This window comes from Hirundo rustica, chromosome 3 (assembly GCF_015227805.2).
Source record: "Hirundo rustica isolate bHirRus1 chromosome 3, bHirRus1.pri.v3, whole genome shotgun sequence".
Classification (NCBI taxonomy): Eukaryota; Metazoa; Chordata; class Aves; order Passeriformes; family Hirundinidae; genus Hirundo; species Hirundo rustica.
This window is the reverse complement of record NC_053452.1, coordinates 28,400,920-28,420,334: the sequence shown is the minus strand read 5'-3', so window position 1 is coordinate 28,420,334 and position 19,415 is coordinate 28,400,920. Positions and strand designations below refer to the sequence as shown.

Sequence of the window (19,415 nt, the reverse complement as noted above, 5' to 3'; positions counted from 1 at the left end):
ACCATTCAAAGGCAGGAAGGCTATTCAAAGCATTTGTATTCTTAAATGCCTCCAACAGTGAAAGACAAACACTTTACTTGTATTATCAGATGATTAAGTTTGCTTTTCTATGTATATAAATTATATTACTTATACAAACACACAGAGAGGACATGGATCACTCACATCAGGGCTGCAGGTTCAAACCCTTGAGGTCTGAGCTGAGCACAGCACTTAAAGATATAGTCAGCTTTAAAGCATGTGGTTACAGGGGTTTGTGGGATCAGAGTTCACTGTTTTTATTAAAATTATCTTCGTCCAGCTGGAGGCATCTGTGCTGTGGACAGGGAGGAGGGAGAGAAGATTGTGCTGCTGTGCACCCCATCTAACCTAACCCAAAAGCACGACAAAGGTGTTTTGCAGACACGCTCTGGCCTCCCTGGTAACTCAATAAACCCCACTGCACCCCCGCTTTCTCCTCAGCAGCCGGGCTGCAGCAGGAAAGGGGAGCTGGCAGATACAGGTTTCTTGCAGTACTTAATAGGCTGTGCTCACATTTCAAAGACTAGGAAACTGCAGGTGCTATCAGGCACATAAAGGTGGGTGCCAAGTAGCACCGGAGCCAACTCTGCTGCTGTTCTATTCCTTGCCTGGTCCCCAGCAGCATACCCAGTCTTCAACAGTTTCCAGGTTCTTTGCAATCACAGCCCCAGAAGGTGTCACCTGTGCTAACCCGCTGAAGCAGATCAGCTACGTGAGGAACCTAAAGAAACCACCAAAGAAATATGCTGGGCTTCACTGTGGCAGCCCTTAGTATGCCCTGTATCAGGTAACCTGGTATAATTATAGTAATATAAATAATAAATAGGAGCCCCTCGTATGGCTGCAGTGTCAGTATTAGAGCACGTTCCCTTTCCCCTGTGGAAACCACTAGCCACTAATACACAGAGGATATACACGCTTCAGGAGAGTGATACATCAGAATCATTCAGTCATTGCCACTAACAAAAATCCAGTTTGCTTCAGAAAAATCTATTTTGTAGATGCAAAACAAATAATGGCATGGCTACTGCAAGCTCCTCCCTGAAATCCCTGTTGTCTTTGCTTTAAATTGTCTTCATTAATTTACCTTGGAGCTCAACTGGAGCATTAGTGAAAGAAAATTCACCTTCAGATGGAAAACATTTGAGAAAGCTGGGACCAAATGGAAGTGGGAAGTTAGCATGAGGAGGTGAGAGCAGAACTTCAGCCTTGGGTTTCCAATAGGTCTGAGGTCACTTTATCCAGAGAGCAGCTCCTTATTCCTCATGTAGACTTGCCAGGTTTTTGCAGGTCTTTGGGGAAGGGTAACAGTGAGACTCAGTTTATACTGATTTTTAGTGTTGTGGGGTTTTGTTTGTTTGTTTGTTTGTGTTAGCATCACATTTCAAAATAGCTGCTAGCTAAATTTTGAAATAAGGATGTGTTCCTGTTTTGTTTTTTTTTTCCTACAAGTTTTTCCACCTCCCTTCAGCTAAGGGGAGTACCTCAGTTCAGGCACCATGAAATATAGCAGGGAGACTGGACTGCAAATATGCCAGTTTAAATTAACGGCACATTCAGCAGAATGGAGTGCTGTAATACTGCTGTTCATACTATAGCTATTTGATGGAGCCCAGCCAGGATTGTGTTATGTGACGCTGGAAAGCCTATACAGGAGGAGAATCTCTGTGTAGGGGAGACTGGGAGATGTTGAAACATGTCAAAAAGCCTCATGAAACTGCTGCTGTGGCCTTCCTGGGATGACTCTCAGAGCTACAGGAGAACCAGGAATAGAGCAACGGTGTTCCATGTCCCAACATTTGACAGGTCATCCACCGCTCACTTTGCCTGAAGACAGTATTTCTTGAATGTCTCAGTCTGCATTAAATTTTGGTAAGTATTTCTTTTGACAAACTTTCTAACCACCAAATAGAATTTATTCATTGACAAGAAACTTTGAACTGTAATGGCAAATGCTTATTGCAGTGTTTATGATTAGCTTTTATGCTAAAAATAACTTTTGTAAACAAGCTTTGATTAATTCTCACTGTCAGGATGTGCACTGTTCCCAAGTTTAAGAACACTTTTTCCGTAGATGCTTGCTCATTTCCTTCAGTCCAGCCTCTTGGAACGAGTCAGAAGGCTCAAAAATCAGGCTTCTCCTTAGAAGAAATAACTGTGCAGGTATAAACAACCTCCTAGCAAACAGCCTATAACTCCTCTCAACACCTTTGATCTGACTCAAAGGGGTCTTTCTGGTCAGTTCAGAGGTAGACAATGATAAAATGTGTTTCTACTGGAGGTCACATCATCACCTGCACAGAATTTTCCTGGCTTTGTCTCTCATCCTGGTTCCTGTAAGTACCCGTAAGTTGCTTACATACTGTGCATAACTGATACCAGGCTACAGCTGCCACTCCAGAGGAGAGTTGTAAACCTGCCTGATGCCAGCAGGCAAAAGTTAGGGAAGATCTAACAGAAGCTTCAGAATGAGCAGCTTTGAGACAGACTTGTCTCTTCCTGGTTTCTTGTTTTCCATCAAAGGAAAGTGACTGGGTTTTTTTTTCCCCCTTTTTTTCTGTCTTGACAGGGCAGTACATCCTGTTCAAGGGGATATTTTCAATGTGTTCAATAAAAGCTTTCAATTTAGGTACATCAAGAAAAAGCTACTATTAAACTTGAAGCTTCCTGAAGGGCTCTTATCTCCAAGTGCACAAGCCATCTCGGATAAAGAAAACACTTATGTTAGTGGTGTTTTGATTGCAGAGTTTGTATCTCGCCAAATCATTCATATATATATATACTGCTCCCAGGAACTTGCTTGGAGTCCTGCAGCCATCAGTGTTGAACGTTGGGAATACAGCACCCCATCAGACCAGGCTTTGAGTCCCATGGGACCTTTGGGTGCACCTTCCCTGAAAGGGGACATCACTTCAAGCAGCTGAAGCACTCAGCACCCGGCTCACTCTCACTTCTAGCAGCATGGTTGGCATAAAACTATTTTTCCAATTTGATACAAGCAATCAAGTAGACATGCTATTTTTAAAGCACTGTTTTATGCCACAATGGTCTGACATTAGATGCAGCTTGTCCAGACATTCAAAAACAATACCCACATCAGTTCTCCCTACAGTCTGTCCTCTCCCTTAAAAGCCTAGAGAAAAGCTATTTTTTCCCCTTCTGCTCCCTGCTGGCTTTCCGGCTCTGTTGTCTCCCTCCCTTGAAACCTTCACACTGGCTTCCTTGTGGCCTCCCTTCTCCCAAACAACTTCCTGTCTGTATCCCCGTTCCCTCCCCATTTCTGCTGCTGTCTGCCTGCACAAGAACAACTCCCAGCCAGTTTCCTTTGCTGAATTTCTGCACAGAAAAGACCACACAATTGGGATGGGATTAAGGCAAGCCAGTAAAATTGTGTTTGCCTGATTAGCCTGATTAAAAAGTCCGTAGTCCTGGCACAGGGAAACTCACTGTACTAAAGGGTTCTGGTTCCTGTAACACCTTTAGCATCAGCATGGATCAAATAAACACTTAAAATTATTGGCACAGCACAAACAGGCATCCTAAAATGGATTCTTCTCCTCATATTCAGACAAAAAGAGAATATCCGAGGCAGCCTTAGCAACTATCACAATGTTAGCTGTTAACCAAGGCAGCCATTCTTTCGCAAAAGCCATTATTTCTCTTTCTCTTCATTAGCTCCCCAAAAAGCATTAGCCTTCCTTACTAGCTATACTAGAAAATAGCATGGGAAAAGTACTGCTGACGGTTTTTCTGGCCACACTGAAGGACTTAAGGTCCCAAATCCAAAAGCTCCACTACTGATAAGCATCAGAATGCCTATTTTCAGCAGCAACTTTATGGGATCGAAACCTTTACTTGAAATGAACAAAGATCAGTTCTAAATATATCCCAAACATCTGAATATGATGATGGCAAAAATGTATTATGCCAACAGAATTAGGAGACATCTTGAAAAATATTTAAGATGATCGTAATTAAATATTTCTACTTAGCCTTCCAATTATACCGTGTACTGTTCTGTGCACAACATGGAAACAGTATTATAAAGCTATTGTTTTAGTTTGCTTCCTGTGATACTAATCTCAATCAGGCCGTCAGACGAACAGCCTGCATTTCTAAATGTTAAAGGCTTCCTCTCCAACATTCCCACACAGAATTGCCTACTGTGAAAATCAAAGGGAAACGTGTTACTAAGTAAAGCAGCAACTTTTATAAAGCAAAACCTGGTATTTTTTACCCTTTTGAACTCTGAGATATACAACCAGCTATTTCCTATTATGATAGGATCCAAGGGCCAAGCCCGAGCCCTGCAACGCCTGCAGGAGACGTGCACTCTGCAATCCAGAAGTCGGGATTTTTCGAGGCACGTAGCAGGAGAGCTCTCAATGAAGGCTCAGATTCAGGGGCTCTGCCATTCACCTGCTGGAAGAATGTGGGCATAGATTTCCCTAGTCTTGGCTTCTCAACAGATAAATGATCATTATGCAGACACAGCTAATAAAACAGCCCGAGTTACACAAGTGAAAAGCCCTATTCCGACTCAGGGAATAAGGGAATAATAGGAAAGGGCCTGAGACGCTCAAAGCCAGCAGAGTGAGACTGGCAAATTGCCTACGGTCATCTCCAAAATCCCACCTGGAGCATCAGCTTGCAGAAAGATGAGGGTACAGTCCTGGGAAAGGCCTTGTTCTCTCTGCTTCAGGCAAAATAGCTTTAAAACAGAGCTTTTGAGAATCGTGCCCACAAACAGTAACACAAAATAAAATATGGTGTGCTAGTAGGTTTTGATAGACTAAATCAGAAACATGAAAAATAGTAATCAAGCAGTTGTTTTTTCTCTATCACATTTTGAAGCTTTTTTCCCAAGCTACAGCAAATGTTATTTCAATGTCCAAATTACTGACAGAACAAACACACTCACTTAACTCCAGTTTACAGTAGGTGTCCAGCCCAAATAATCAAAGCCATTTCAATAAAGACAACATAAAGCAAAAAGGGGGTTTGCAGGCTGGGGTGGGCCTTTGCTTCTATGCACTTCCACCTCCACATTTCCCAGTTCATCCATCCAGAGATGACACAGTATTCCCCAAGCTCCCTGTAAGTCAAATCAGACTTATCAAATGCAACAGTATATTTATGATCAATTTCCAGGCTGCTAAACACACACATGAAACCTTTGCTGCAGCTTTGCTTGGGGCTCAGAAAGGGTCCAAAGCAGAAGCAAGAACAGAATGAGCACAAACATCACCCAAACCCATTTTCCATCTTGCTTCACACTTGTCAAAACCAGATAAGCAGCAAACCTCTTGACCTGTGAGCCTCCAGCTGCATGAAAAACCTACCACTCTGAATTAAACTGGATGGCCTTCCAGTGAAAGCCAGCGTCCTTATAAAGACTGACGTTATTCAGAGCTCCACAAGGATAGGAAATTTAATTTATATGTTAGCTATACTCAGAATAGTAGTTGAGCAGCAGACAAGGTTTTCTGACTTGAGTTCTTTAATTCAAATGTATTTTCATTATCAGAAAATAACACCCAAAATTTCCAGAAAATCCACTGTTTTAAAGTACTTTAAGTTCAATTCCCCAGAATAGAAGCATCTAAGATTTTGAAATCCTTATCTACACCTCTGGTGCCTAAAGATGCAGCCATGGACAAATCTGCATTTGACTAACAACACAAATTTTAACAGGAGGATTTAGTCTAAGTTAATATTTGGACTGAGGAAGTGAGTGCATCAGATTTAAGGTTAAGCAAATAACTAATATAGCGAAAGCATGAAATATTACAGCACGGCTGGTCACTACTGTGACATTTTATTTCTAGATTCTTTTCTGCTGCTGGGTATTAGTGGTACTTCAAGAAAATGTAAATTTGCTATGTGAATCACATTATTTTTCAAACACTGTCAAAGAAATATGTCTCAGAAACATCATATCTTTATGTGTATGAATGAATATTATACACATATTGTCATCACTATCAAATTGTCATCACTATCAAAAAATGAGTATAAGCCTTAACACCACAGAAGCATCAAAATAAATGTATTAGTCAGCAGATTTTTTTTCTCACTGCAAAATGTAAATTAATTTGAAAAGTTCACTTTAATCTTTGCAGGTTAGCAAATGTCTTTTCCTGATGATGACTATATCCAACTATTTCACGTCAATTTTCACAGGCACGCACATTACTTATATATCGGCTACAGCCTCTCAGAAGTTTACTTTTCCTATGGTGTGTCAGTCTCCAGTTCATGCCATATAAATATTTGAAAAGCTGAGGCTGTGTTTTTATGAGAAAGTTACTAACAAATTGACTCTGTTTAAGAACATTTACCTATTTACGCAATTTCTTCAAGTATTAGTTCCATGACAAAATGAGAGATGACTTCCAAACACTGTTCAGCACATAAACTTTTCACGGAAATGCATGATAAAACCACATTCTATAAGCTAAGATAAAAATATCTACATTTTATACAGTAGGCTTCAGCAAAAGCCAAAAGTGCTACAAGAAATTACAGAGCACACAGAATCAGAATTGAATTTGCCATATCTTTCAGACTAACCAACAACAAACCAACAGCAAATTCAACCATCAACAAAATGGGATGCTTCCTAATAACATTTATTAAAGTAATTGCTCTTGTTTGACTCAACTTTTCTGAGTAGAGGAAGTGCAATCGTGACCTTATTGGGAGTCTTGCCATTAATGAAGGAAAAGACAAAATTCTGGGGTTACCATTCACAAACAATGCAGGCATTGTTTTCTTAACATATTCTCGACACTCATAGGTCACCGTGTGAAAGTTCTGGAAACATCAGTTGTTTTCATTGATCTTACAGGCTGCTCAAGCCACATATTTCCATCAAAGTTGTTATTCAAGTGTAGGGGCAAAATAACATTATTCCTAATTTTATCAGTTTTCACAGGCTATAAAAATTATGCTGGTTCACATTCCCTACTAGTCCAACGTGAGCAAAACCGATTGCGTAGAATCCACTCACATCAAGTATTTAGAAGTTGTTTTAGCTGTCTTAGTATAGCCTGTTTTAAGCAACCTACCTACTACTCTTTGCCAGTGGATCACACAGTTACTCCTTTCAAACAAAGTATTGGACCTTCAGAGCATCCCAGGTGCTGTTTGAATGTGCAGGCAGAAACATGCTTGCCACGCCAAATCAAAAATTATTTGTTTTAGCATGGAAGCTTAAGGCATATGTTTGAATTTTGCTTAAACTCTTAAAAGGTCAAAATCTCATAGCAGGGATTAATAAATCACATTCAAGAGTTCTCAGAGGTTTTATTTAGAGAGGCAGAAAACCTGCACTAATTGTTATTATGGTAACCCTGTAGTCAGAGAAGAGCATGCATAATCTTACCAACCTGCCATCAGCTAGCCCAGACAACGAACTTCTTATAGTCAGATCTTACCTGAAGACAAAAGCTTATGAGTCCGTAGGAAACTGATTGCCAGGCGCATTATGGATGCCTTGTCCAGGTGGGAACTGATGTTGTGGGGCAGGGGCAGCTCATGTGCCAGTTCATAGAAAACCTCGGTCTCTTTGCTTCTTCTGCATCTTGCTGCATCTCTTGATTTCTCCTTCCTCCGTTCAGAACTGCTCCTGTTAGGTAAAGAAGAGAAAGGAAAACGCATTTCTTGAAATGCGGTTCACAACTTCTGAGACATTTACAAGAGGGTATCTTCTCAGCAATGAATCCACTGTTTTGAAATCAATTGGCCACGCTTTAATAGCTATTTGTGCCCTTCGAATGGGAATCAGAAGAGGACTGCCACAGCTGGAAAGAGCTCTGACTGTACCTGAGTCAGCCTTTGAACACCCTGAATCCCCACGCAGTACAACAGGATTGAGATCAGCCTTAGGCAAGAGGTTCAAAATGAAACAGCAAACTATTACTTCTGGGATTCAGGAAACATTAAAAATAACTTTTTTATTTGTTCAACATAAATTTACTTACTCTAGGACAGGGTGGCAATCCATTTTAAAGCTAGAATAACTACAGCAAATACGGCTGTGACATAGATAAAACAATGTTGTGGAGTTTCAATGGCTGCACTCCACATCAAAATAAAAGTAGTAGTAGAGTATCAAATAGTGTTGGTCTATAGAACTGCCTCAGCTCTTAATCCAAAACTTCTCCAGAAAGCCATCTCTCTTTAAACATGAAGGGCACAAAATGGAAAATACTGTTGCTTGCAAGATAGCCCTTCTTTGGAGAAGCTGTTCTAATTTAATCAGCATCTCTCCATTGTCTATGAAAATAGATTCCTTCTTGAGTAAAATAATATAACCAATAGAACCAGCCTTCTTCAAGGAGAACAGAAGGGCAGGAAATAACAAAGGGGAAGACATTTTATGAAGCAAGCATGTAAATTTAAGCCACCAAGGGACATAAAGCTAAATTTAACATGTGAGAAGCACAAGGAATACATTTATGATGGTTCTGGGATAGGGCATTTTAAGAGCGAACTCTACTGACTCTAAGGTTCTCTAATGAAGTACAGTTCTTATTTCAGAACATGAAGCATCTGAATCCATTTAAAACCATGAGCCATTTCAACCCCACATAGCTCTGCTGATACTACAAGTTCCTACACTTGCAGGAGCTGAGGTTTTGCAGTTGGGAATCGCAGTCACACCAACATAAAATATGTTTCTTTTCAGGCCGACTCTTCCAGCAGTCCACCAGTGCCACTTGACCGGTGCTAAGTAGAACAGTTCCACTGTTTTTGCTGTTTTGGCTACGCATTCTTTTCTAGGATCACCAGGAGCACCTGTCTCCACTCACGAGGCTCCCAAAAATGAAGCAGCTTATAACTTGTTTTTTCCAACATCAATACAAAATAATGAGCCAGTAAACTAAAAATGGACCAACCAAAAAACCCCACCCTTTCAAAACAAGGCGTTTCAATAAATATATTCTGCTGCATGAAGATTATGAGGAAAACAAGTATTAATCACATTTCTTAGTTCTAGAAACTGTTTCAAACATGACTGGTCTCATGTAAAATTGCCTAAAATTGAAAAAGATTATTAATCCATAGTAGAGTATTCTAAAGAAGATTACTGTTTCTTGAAGACCTAGACAGTCTGCAAAATCTTCTAGCATTTAAACCACAAGAGGCTTCATAAATTAGTAAGAAGGAAAACCAGCCGGGACATGCTTTAAATGCCAAGAGTAAAGTCACAAGAAGGTGTTTGCTGGAGTTCAACAAGGCTGGACACTCAGCATCATCATCCAAAGCAGGAGGGAGCTCACAACACTTCAGCAGAACCCTCACGCTGCGAAACACAAGAAGCTGGGTACACTTGTTGGGATCAGACAGGTGCTCACTAGTGGGTGTGCTAACAGGGCAAAGGGGCTCAGATTCTTACAGTATCTTCTCAAGATCCATGATCAGCCCTCAGCAAACCTCTTTCACAACTATCTTGCCCAAGGTGAATGTTTTACAACATGGTCTCTGTCACAGGAGGCATGTGCTGGAGGAGACCTACACACATTTCAGTACACAATGGCAGGATCCAACTTCAATAATTACTTCAGGGGTATTGCTGAAGCTAAGAGCAACCCACCTAAGTCTGAATCCAAAGGAAATTCACAAGGTGACACTAAGTCATTACTTTTCTCCTTGCCCAATAAGAGTCATACTACATCCATGTGAAAAAAAAAAAAAAAAAAAAAAAAAAAGTTTCTTCTCATAACTATCTGAGAAGATACAACAAAAAATGCCCCATCTTCTACTGGGGCAGGTGCTGGTCACAGGAGAGTCATGTATAATACTTATACTGATGGTACTTTCAGAAACACACCTTGCTGTCTAAAGAAAAATGCCTATTCTGTGCCTATATAGATTCCTAGACCATGAACAAATCTCAGTTTCTAATTATATCAAGAAAATAAAAGAGTAGAAGCAAAACAAAACCAAAGAGAAAAAAACTATGCAACAGTATTTGTGAGCATTTCCAATTGTTGCTTGAAAAATATAACTTCAACCATAAATGAATAAGCTCTGTTCTAAATCTAGAGGCCACAATTTTCACATTAGAACCAACCTGGGCAAAACAAGATCCAATCCCTCCTCATTTAAATATGAAACTTTGGGAACCAAGGCCAAAGCCAGGTCACAATTTATACAGTAAAAACAGGTTGTATAAGACAGGGTCTCTCATGACACCACTGCAGCCACAAACAAAAAATATTTAGTTTTCTAACCTCTGTAAATATAATTTTCAAGTGTGGCTAATGAGACAAGCTCGTTCCAATAACCATGGGTTGCTCAAGGTTTCTAATAATTAACACTATGAGCAGAGAAAGATTTTCTCTCTCTCTGTTACAGATGCTTTCCCTCAACACTGCTTCTGACTGTCCTGCTAAGCTCCTCTGCAGAGAGACATCTCCGTTCATTACGCACCATACAAGAGCTTTCTCGCATCAGAAAACAAGGGGAGGAATCAGCCTACCTGGTTGCTTTCAAAATACTTTTTTTGCTCATCCATTATCATTTTAAATACTACTTGCCCATTAAACATTTCTCCCCTTGTGGCTTCCTGCACCTCAATTTTCCTCCCCATCTCCCCTCACACAGCACACCCTTGAGTCGTGTTGCTATTGTAGCCAGGGCAGTGTAAGCCCACCAAGACCCAAAACCCTCCCATGCCAGTTCCCCACTCAAGATCTCCATCTGCACTTGCTTGCTGTGCCTCCCAGGGATGTCCATGTCAAAGATGGTCATTCCACGCTTACTTGTCCTGGTTGCAAAACACTCCCAAAATTGCAGTTGAGTGACAGAATTCTGCCAAAAGCAGTATTTTCATGATTTTTGTTTGCAGACTGTAGGCCATTACTAATTCTCTCTGCAGTTACCCCACATGATTAGCATTTCCCCATGGGTGAGGCTGGACCACCCATAGCTGGAGAGTGGTAAAGTTGCTCAGCAACCTGCATGACTGAAGGCCAGGAAGAAAGAAAGGCTGACACGGAATCCTCTTCACACATCACCCGGGCAATGGAGAAAAGGCCCGGGCTCTAGCTAATTTATGAATCATTCCCTCCTTGCACATAAACCACCCACTTACGTGGCAGAAAAAGAGCACAGGCGTGCGTCACTGCTTGGAGAAAGCAACACAAGCAGAAACCTCGCTCACTGACAGATTTCTAAAAGCGTAGAGGGAAGAGCAGAGAAAGCCACCACAAATCAAACCACCCGTACGCTGGTCCAAAGCCCCAGGGTATTCCAGGGTAAGCCTCTGGGGAGCTCCTGGACACCTGCTCTTTCAGGAGTCCCAGGATCTGGCAGGATAAGACTCCACTGAGCTGCACATGCACCCTCACACTGTAGTCATAGCATGAATGGTCCCAGTAAACCAAGAAAGGAATGGAGAAGCTCGAATTTCTTTTGGAATTGGGGAAGCCAAGCTGAGCAATAGGTCTGGTGACTCCGTTCAGGACTTGGCTACATAAAACGTGGTCAGGAGACTTGAGAAGGAACAGGAAGGTGGCGCTTCCCAGCGAGGACTCTTCCTGGGCTGCTGGATGATGCACCAGTGCTGCACTGCTTATGGGCATGCAAGCCATTGGGAATGGAAGAGCTCCAGAGGCACAGGCAGCTCTGTGACACAGAACACAAGTACGGCACTGTACCCTCAGGACAGCTGTTTACACGATTTCCCACTCCCTCCTGGTGGGTTTAGTTTGCACTCCGAAAATAGAATTTATGGGCCAACGCACATGAGAAAAGATGACAAACAACTGGCAACTATTTGCGTTCCCAGGTGAAGTTTCCAAATTTTCATAAGCAGTTCTCCATGCATCTCCCTAGAATCCGAACACCAAACTAGTCCCAAGGGTTCACCCATGCCCAGGAACAGAGCTCTTGATCCCACTGGGTGAAAACACCCCAGGTGATGTAGGAATGCCTTGCATGGATCCCAGGAGCCAGATTCCTATCACTTTGCTCATGTCCTGCAGGCCCTTGCAACACAGGAATGCCTGCAGACAAAGGTCTTGCACACCCGGGGTGAAGATCATAATCTGACTTTCTAAAGCCTCTCTTACTGCAGGACTGGAAACTTCAGAGACGGCAACTTATTGGCAAAACCTGAAGCTCCACATAACCCACCCGGGTTTAAACAATCTTGCAAAACTACCAGGTCAGTTTAGGAACTGCCTTCCTAATTGCCCATTGCTGTGACAGGTCAGGGTTCCAGCAGCCAGGAAAAAGCTGAGGCAGCCAGCCTCAGCCGTGGGCTGCACTGCTGCCACTGTCATGTTGCAGCATCCCCAGAAGGTACCTGTGACCCAGAGACAAGAAGGATCAGCCCCACAAACAATGGGGCACACAGATCACGCCCTGCCTGGCAGCTTCAGTGCGCAGCGTCACTCACTGATCCAAACTTTGGTTAGGCACCTACACAATCCTCCTCAGCTAGGGACTGAGCTGAGGTTTCAGTCCTGTTTGCACCGACTGTGGCCGTATTCAGTCTCTGCAGTTTCAATCCCACCAGTACTTCACCTCCACCAGTAATCCCTGCCCACCCCACCTCCACCCATACATCTGCCTGGTCCTTCCCGCAGGCTGTTCCAACCCCCTCAAAGCCCTCGTTACCCACTCAGCTGATGAGGGTGCCAGGCAGTCAGCGTCAGGGGTCCTCCCTTCTGCCAAGGACATTGGTGGCCTCCTCTAAGCTGATGGAAGCGGCTTGCCAGGACAGCAATCTTCTGCTCGGGGTTTCGCTGCCCTTCACGATTCCATGTGGGTCGATACTCAGGTTGTATACACACACACTTGTTTAAGATTCAGCAGCGCAGCAACCGCACTGAACTACGCTCCCACTGTCCAGGCTCCGGATCACAGAAGCTTTCAGAGAAACTAAAATGCACACCTTGCAGAAAAATATCTCCTAAGTATCCTGGCTGCCTTCACTCGTACCTACACTCTGTGTGACACATGCAGACAGCACTTTGAATTATGCAGTTCAGACAGACCCGCTTCAGTTTACTTCATGATTTTGGTGACCCTTGGACTTTGCTTCAAACTGCCATGTATGCAAGCTAGTAAAACAACAAGCATATTACTTTATATCCAATAGCTGGTTGTTAAATGTTTCTAGCTTCAGCACTTTAAAGGTCAAGACTCCACAGTTAATTAAGTTGTCACATGACATTTCTCTAGCAAATGCTCATTTCGAACGGTTTTAGAATTAAAGCATCAAATGCTAACTTGCACAACAAGAAAAATACATTCTGTGGATGCAAAGATAAGAAAATTCTTTACAGTACAGGTAAATGAAAAATCAGATGCTTAGAATAAAAAAATTCAAACTAAAACCTGTAAAAATTAAAATATTTTAACAGGCAGTACTACCTTAGATAATAAAAAAGATTTATTTCAAACTAGCAAATCTATTTTTTGCCGAGTTTATATTTCACATTACTTTCTGCTTGGCAAATCCCTAGTTGATTTGAACCAGAATAATAAAAACGTTTTGCTGACTGTGAGGCACTCCATAGCTATCTCAGAACCACACCACTTGACTACCCCGGAGATGTGCTTGCAGACACCAAGAAGCCAGCAGTCATGCTTACTTAGCCTTAAAATTCCTTTAAAAAGTATTTGTAACCATTCTACCTGACAAGCAGTTTATTCTGGATGGCATGCTGTGCTTTTGAAAGCTCCCTCCGTTAAAGTAATAAAAGTGACCATCGGTAAATAAAAGGTGCTAGAAGCAGCAATTTACTCAATCCCCATGAACTCAGGCCAAACTATGAAAGCTGTGAAGGAAACCCACACACAGCGCCATGCAGATCCCTCCTTCTACCTCTTTCCAGTGAAAATAACTATTTCTAAAGCCTGAGATGCCAGATGCCAGGGTTCAGCACACCAGCAAAAGGAAGGGAAAAGTTCAGATGGACGAAGAAAAACCCCAAACCAGTTTGAAATATGTGGAGTGCTCATGGAGGGCAAGTGCTAAAGCAGGGTTGCTGCCCACTAGGATACAGTACCCAGTACACAGACAAAACACACTCAAAGGACGCCAAAATGGGGAATTTGTTAATAAAGGAAATGAAAGTTCGAAGGTAACAAGAAAGGCTACTAACAGAAAGGGCTATTACCAAAAAAAAAAAAAAAAAGGAAATGAAGTCTTTTCCACCCTTCCTTTAAAGCTGCCTAACTTACAGTAACTCACCACAAGCTCCTTGGCTTGTTTGAGGAATTTTTTGTGTTTTTGAACATACGCATAAATAACAAATCTCTGCTAGTTCAGCAAAGCTTGGCACCTACTGCCATAGCAATATTCCTTCACCAAAGTTTAAAACCAAAGGTGAGATGATAGGAAAATAAGAAAGCCAAGTGTCTCAGGGACAGAGGAGGGAAGAGTCTGCATTAAGAGTGAGGAACTCATTTCCATTAGGATGGAAATCTCATCTCATTGGGATGCTTAATTTGGCTTCTACAATTACAGTATCAAGAGATGAGGCCCAAACAAATACCAAAGTTTTGGTGCTTTCGAACATATTTATGATTCACTAAGTCTGTATCACTCCAAGACCCCCACAGCTGATAGTAACACAGCCAGGAATAGGTTTTCTTCACAGCGGATAAATTAGAATGTACTTTAAAAGCACACATAAGACTATAACTTCTCCAGTATCTGAGGCTCTGATTGTACCTTTAGTAATAATAATTAAAATGTATTGGGTTTGTATTTTATTTCTTTTCATGAACATTCTTGGTGCTGATTTCTGAAAAAAAAAAAAAAGGGAAGAAAAAGGTGGTACTAAGACAAAAAGCATTATAAAGCATTATACGTATACAGTTTTAAAATGTTTATAGCACTGACATTTTGTTTTTTACCTGTAACTGCATTTAATGCAGCTACTAAAAGTGAAACACTTTGCAAGAGTAATTTAAGGTATCACTGTAAATACATCACATCAAGTATGCAGCACTTTGGAAGTTCAACGTTGCAAGCCTCACCGAGGCTGCAGAAGCACTGACTTTTTAAAAAGCATTTAGCGTCACAATATGTCAACAGAGGCTGATAAATTTAATCATAGTAAGCAAAACAATGTCTACAGATTTATGTTCTTCCTTTTTTTCTCTGGTTTTATGAGTACCTTGAACAGAAAGATAAGAATTAGGATTTCGGCAGCCATTAATCTCTCCCTGGATTATTTTACAAGGCTGAGAGTGCCAACCTGTCCCTTAGTTGCCACGCCAGCACAAGCCTGCTGCCTCAGAGGATGTGCCAAACACTTTGTGTCCAGCAAGGCACAGTCCCATGGAACCACCTGAGGCCCACGGCATGCAGAGAAGATGCCAGGCTGCTGATCAGCTGTTAGAGCAGATAGTGGCATTGCCTTTTTGCCTATATTAGAGCTAGATGACTTTACTCTGGCTTAGTTTTCAGGAAGTGCAGTATCCTGCTCCAAGCCACGGTATGCTCAGAAAGCACCAGTGCTGCTCACAGAGGATCACCTTTGTAAAGCTGCTTGTGCCCACATTTAAAACAGATCAGTAAAACACATCCTCCGTCTTCTCAAATATTTGTGACATTTGTAGAGAAACAAGGAGGACGGCATATGGTCAAACCTCAGTGGACCAGCCAGTCAGCTCAGCTCAGGTCTTCCCTCCCCAGACTGGTTTTGGACTGCTCTGCTCCATCAAGACCATGGATTCCTTCCCTGTAGCAATCAACTCCAACACCAGCCAAGACAAGGCGAGCTTCAGGGAGGACATGCAGACTAAAGAAGGCCCAGCACCAAACACTCTAAACAACACAACAGAACTGACTCTTTCAACATTGGCCAAAACTGAACTTGCTTTTAAATCAGCCAAAATTTTTTTGTGGGTGATAAATGTATCACTCTGCTTTTCTCTCCTGGAATCGCACTGCAGTGCTGGCGATAAGGTTGGTTATGACAATGCACAACCCCAGATGTCTATCAATGATTTGCGTTCGTGAGATTACAGATCCTTATCTTGGGGCATTACTTGTAGTAATCAGTCAATTTTGACAGCTAATCTAGAGGTCCATACACATTGTTGCTCAAAGGCTCAGCAGGTATTGCTAAGATCTGTTTTCAGATAACCCAACTATTTACCTACTCTAAAAAACACATATGAAAGGATGTGCTTTATCTCTTCACCAGTGGGTTAAAGCTAAAGGTGAATGAAGTGCAATTTGCAGGCTGGGCTGGGGAGAGGGCAGTCAGCCCCCGTAGTTAAATTCAAAACCAGCCTCCCTCATTTTTCAATGGAGCACTGACCACATCCCCAGCCCATACCAAACCACAACCAGCAATATTTAACAAGATGGCACAACTGCATGCGAACGGACAATTTTTCAGTGAAGCTTTATTTCAAGCCTAAGGGACAAACATTGCCATAGCATGACTTTGCAATCCGTGGTATGCGTACCTACACTTCAGCCCCAAACCCACTCAACCATAAACAGTTCAGAGAGTCACGGAGAGCGTTGTTGACAAATCCCAAGTTTTACAATCTAAACCCGTGTTGTGCCTTGGGCAATACCCACCAACATTTGTGGGGGCAAACCATGGGGCTTCAGCAGGCTTGGACCAGTAAGACATTTTAGCTCTGGGCTGGCACATTTGCTGACAGGTTCACACAAGGGGCCTTTGTGGGTAGGAACAATGAGAGAGGCGTGCACAGCACAGGAAAATGGGTGGTGACCACCAAGGGCTGGAAAAAAGCCTCTTTCAAAGAAAGGTCTTTGAAAACATTCATTACACCCCACCCAGCTATTTTCACTACAATATTTCAGTACATAAAAACAACACAAGGAAAATAAACAGCCCACCCTTCAATATTTTGTAGGTTCTCCAACCCCTGAAAAGAAATCAGCAAGCCATAAAGATGTAGAAATCTTTACCAAAAAGAGCCACAAAGAGGCCGTGCACCAAAACCGCTCCACACCACCTTTCCTCTCTCATGTATCTCCATGCTCTCTGTGTAAGCTGACGCATATAGATACCCTAATTCTCAGAGATTTAAAGATTTAAAGGTGTGTTGGCTAGTAAATACATAATAGCAAGCATTTATAGGGATTAAAAAGTAACTATATTGACACAATTGAAAAAATGCTATACAGTCCACTACAATGCATTTCAGATGTGATTTTTCTCGCTACCGATTTCAGGTAGAACTAATAAAATATTTCAGGTAAAACAGTAGCCAGAGAGAAAGAAGCAATTAATGCATAATTAAATGAGTCTCTGAAACCAGCAGGCAGTTTTAAACTGGAAGCCAGTCTTTAGAGACCATGCTCTCACAGAGCCTTGTCTCCATCACAGTGGGGTTTCCAACAGGGCAAAGATTGAGCAGGTGAAGCTCCCAGCCTTGGGAACACACAAATAGCTCCTTCTCCTAAGGCTTTGGGCTGCTCTCTGATGATGCTCACTACAGCACCCTTACTTGTAAGTTCTGTACAGAAAAGCAGCGGAGCACCTACAACAGAAATTCAGCCACTTTGTGTACCACGTTGTTTCAAGCATGAGGTCTCTGTGCTGGATGCTCTAAAGACTGCAGTGGGGGCACATGCCAACCCTAAATGAAAGTGTTTTGTCTCCTTCAGAGAACACTCAAATCACTCACTAAAATTATTTTGCAGAATTGTCTGCTAATAAGTCATGCTTTGTCCTCCCAAAGTGTCAAATCTAATACTAAAGTTAAGCAAACAGATCTTGCAATAAAATCTGTATTAAATAATGCCAACCCTTCTTTACTTTTTGGATCTTAACCATTTTAATATGCACTTGGTAATGATGGAAGTTAATGATTTCTCCTTCTCTATCTCTTGGCGATTTATAGCCATCCATGGTAAGATGATGGATATCCAGAAAGACAGATTAAGCCGCCATTTCTTTGGCAAGCAGAGAATAATAATTCCTGAAAATAACAATACAGATGCTCTAAATTTTGATCATTCCTTGTAACACAGCTTCCTCCACTTCCTGCAACAACGATCAAGCGCACATTCTGAGGGCCAGGCTACAATTTTTGCCCTCTGGGGTGTGGGTTTTGTCTGTACAAACATCCCGGGACACAGCTCATTCTCAGCCCCTGCTTTCCCTTCCGAAGGCTGTTATTTTATACAGTAGCTCTTTAATTGTCTCTCTCCTCCTAACTAAGTCATTGGGAAAACTAGGGCAGTGATAACTTTGCATGCTGTGATTTTGAGCTCTTACTAGTATTCAAAAGTCAAAGTCTAGTTTAAATTGAAAAAATTAATAATAATTGAAAAATTAAATGGAAATAAAAATCAAAATTTAGTAGCTTGAGCTTGGGTAAATTTTGTTCTTTGCTTACTACAAGGTAAAAGGATTGAAACCGAAGGATCAGACTTCAGCTACCTGGCCAGAAAAGCAGCAGTCACTTCAGCCAAGTTAGGCAATTCCTCTAAAATTCCAGCTAAAATTGCTCTAAATTTCCAGGTGTGATGTAACCTGGGGGCAATCAGTAACCCCAAAACACACACCTTCAGCTCCTGGCAAAGTCCTGAGGAGTCTTCTCACTGCTGACCTCCCCCTCCGCACCCACGGTTGTGGCAGAAGCTGGAGGAACATCGAAACTCCGGTACTTAAGGAGAAAACAGTTGTGGCCCCTCAACACTCAACTGCAGTATTTAAAATATTTTAAAAATTAAGGCTTGGTTCTGTCGGGAATCGTCCGCTGGCTCCTCTGACACATCACCCTGAAAAACTACTTGCTAAACACTAACTTTCAAAGGGAACTGATATAAAGGCAGTCTGTGTTGTAACACAAAGTAAACAACTGGATGCAGTCTTTTTCTTTTGGTGTTTCATGCTTTATTGCTTCCCTGCTCCTACTGTCTACTAACTCCTAAACCGCTATGTAGCTACATAAAAAGAATGGTTTCTCTGGGAAAAGGAAAAAAAAAATATTATGAACATGAGAAGCAGCAAAGGTAGGAAGAAATTCTGTATACAAAGGTAAATTCACACAATCACATTTCTTTTTATTTTCTGGGTTTTACTTCAGAGCTATGAATTAACGTATCAGTATTTTGGCGTTATCCCTATTGAAGCTTTTGTTCTCCTTAAGTTTAAGCAAACAAGGCACATATGCATATACTGGGCCCAATTCTCATCTCCACCATGGTCCCATCACCCCAAGAGGGCAGGAGGCAAGAGTCAGCTGTAATAAATTCTATTTATGTAAAACATAGATAGGAAGAACTCAGTTCTTCCAGAAAAGATACAAGACGGTTTTGTTTCATGTGAAACCACCCACAATTGTCAGCTTACTTAACAACACATTACAGCTAGGCAGGTCCTGGAGATCTATCAGAACTGTGCATCTGTCCGGGCGTGGCACCTCAG

The 19,415-nt window shown here is 41.8% G+C and overlaps 1 protein-coding gene across 2 annotated transcripts in view; it reads right to left on the bottom strand.

Annotated features, from left to right (window-relative positions):
* The window catches only part of EPAS1 (endothelial PAS domain protein 1), a 76,715-nt gene that overhangs the window by 27,250 nt on the left and 30,050 nt on the right, over window positions 1-19,415 (bottom strand). The window contains exons 1-2 of one of the 2 annotated variants that reach the window (XM_040057724.2): window positions 9,425-9,471; window positions 7,461-7,651 (exon numbers count right to left, since the gene is read on the bottom strand). In XM_040057724.2, coding sequence (XP_039913658.1) covers window positions 7,461-7,651; window positions 9,425-9,444 — 211 coding nt within the window. In that variant the 5' untranslated portion in view covers window positions 9,445-9,471. Of the gene's footprint in view, window positions 1-7,460; window positions 7,652-9,424; window positions 9,472-19,415 lie in introns of those variants that run through there. The other variant, XM_040057723.2, reaches the window with a different exon arrangement.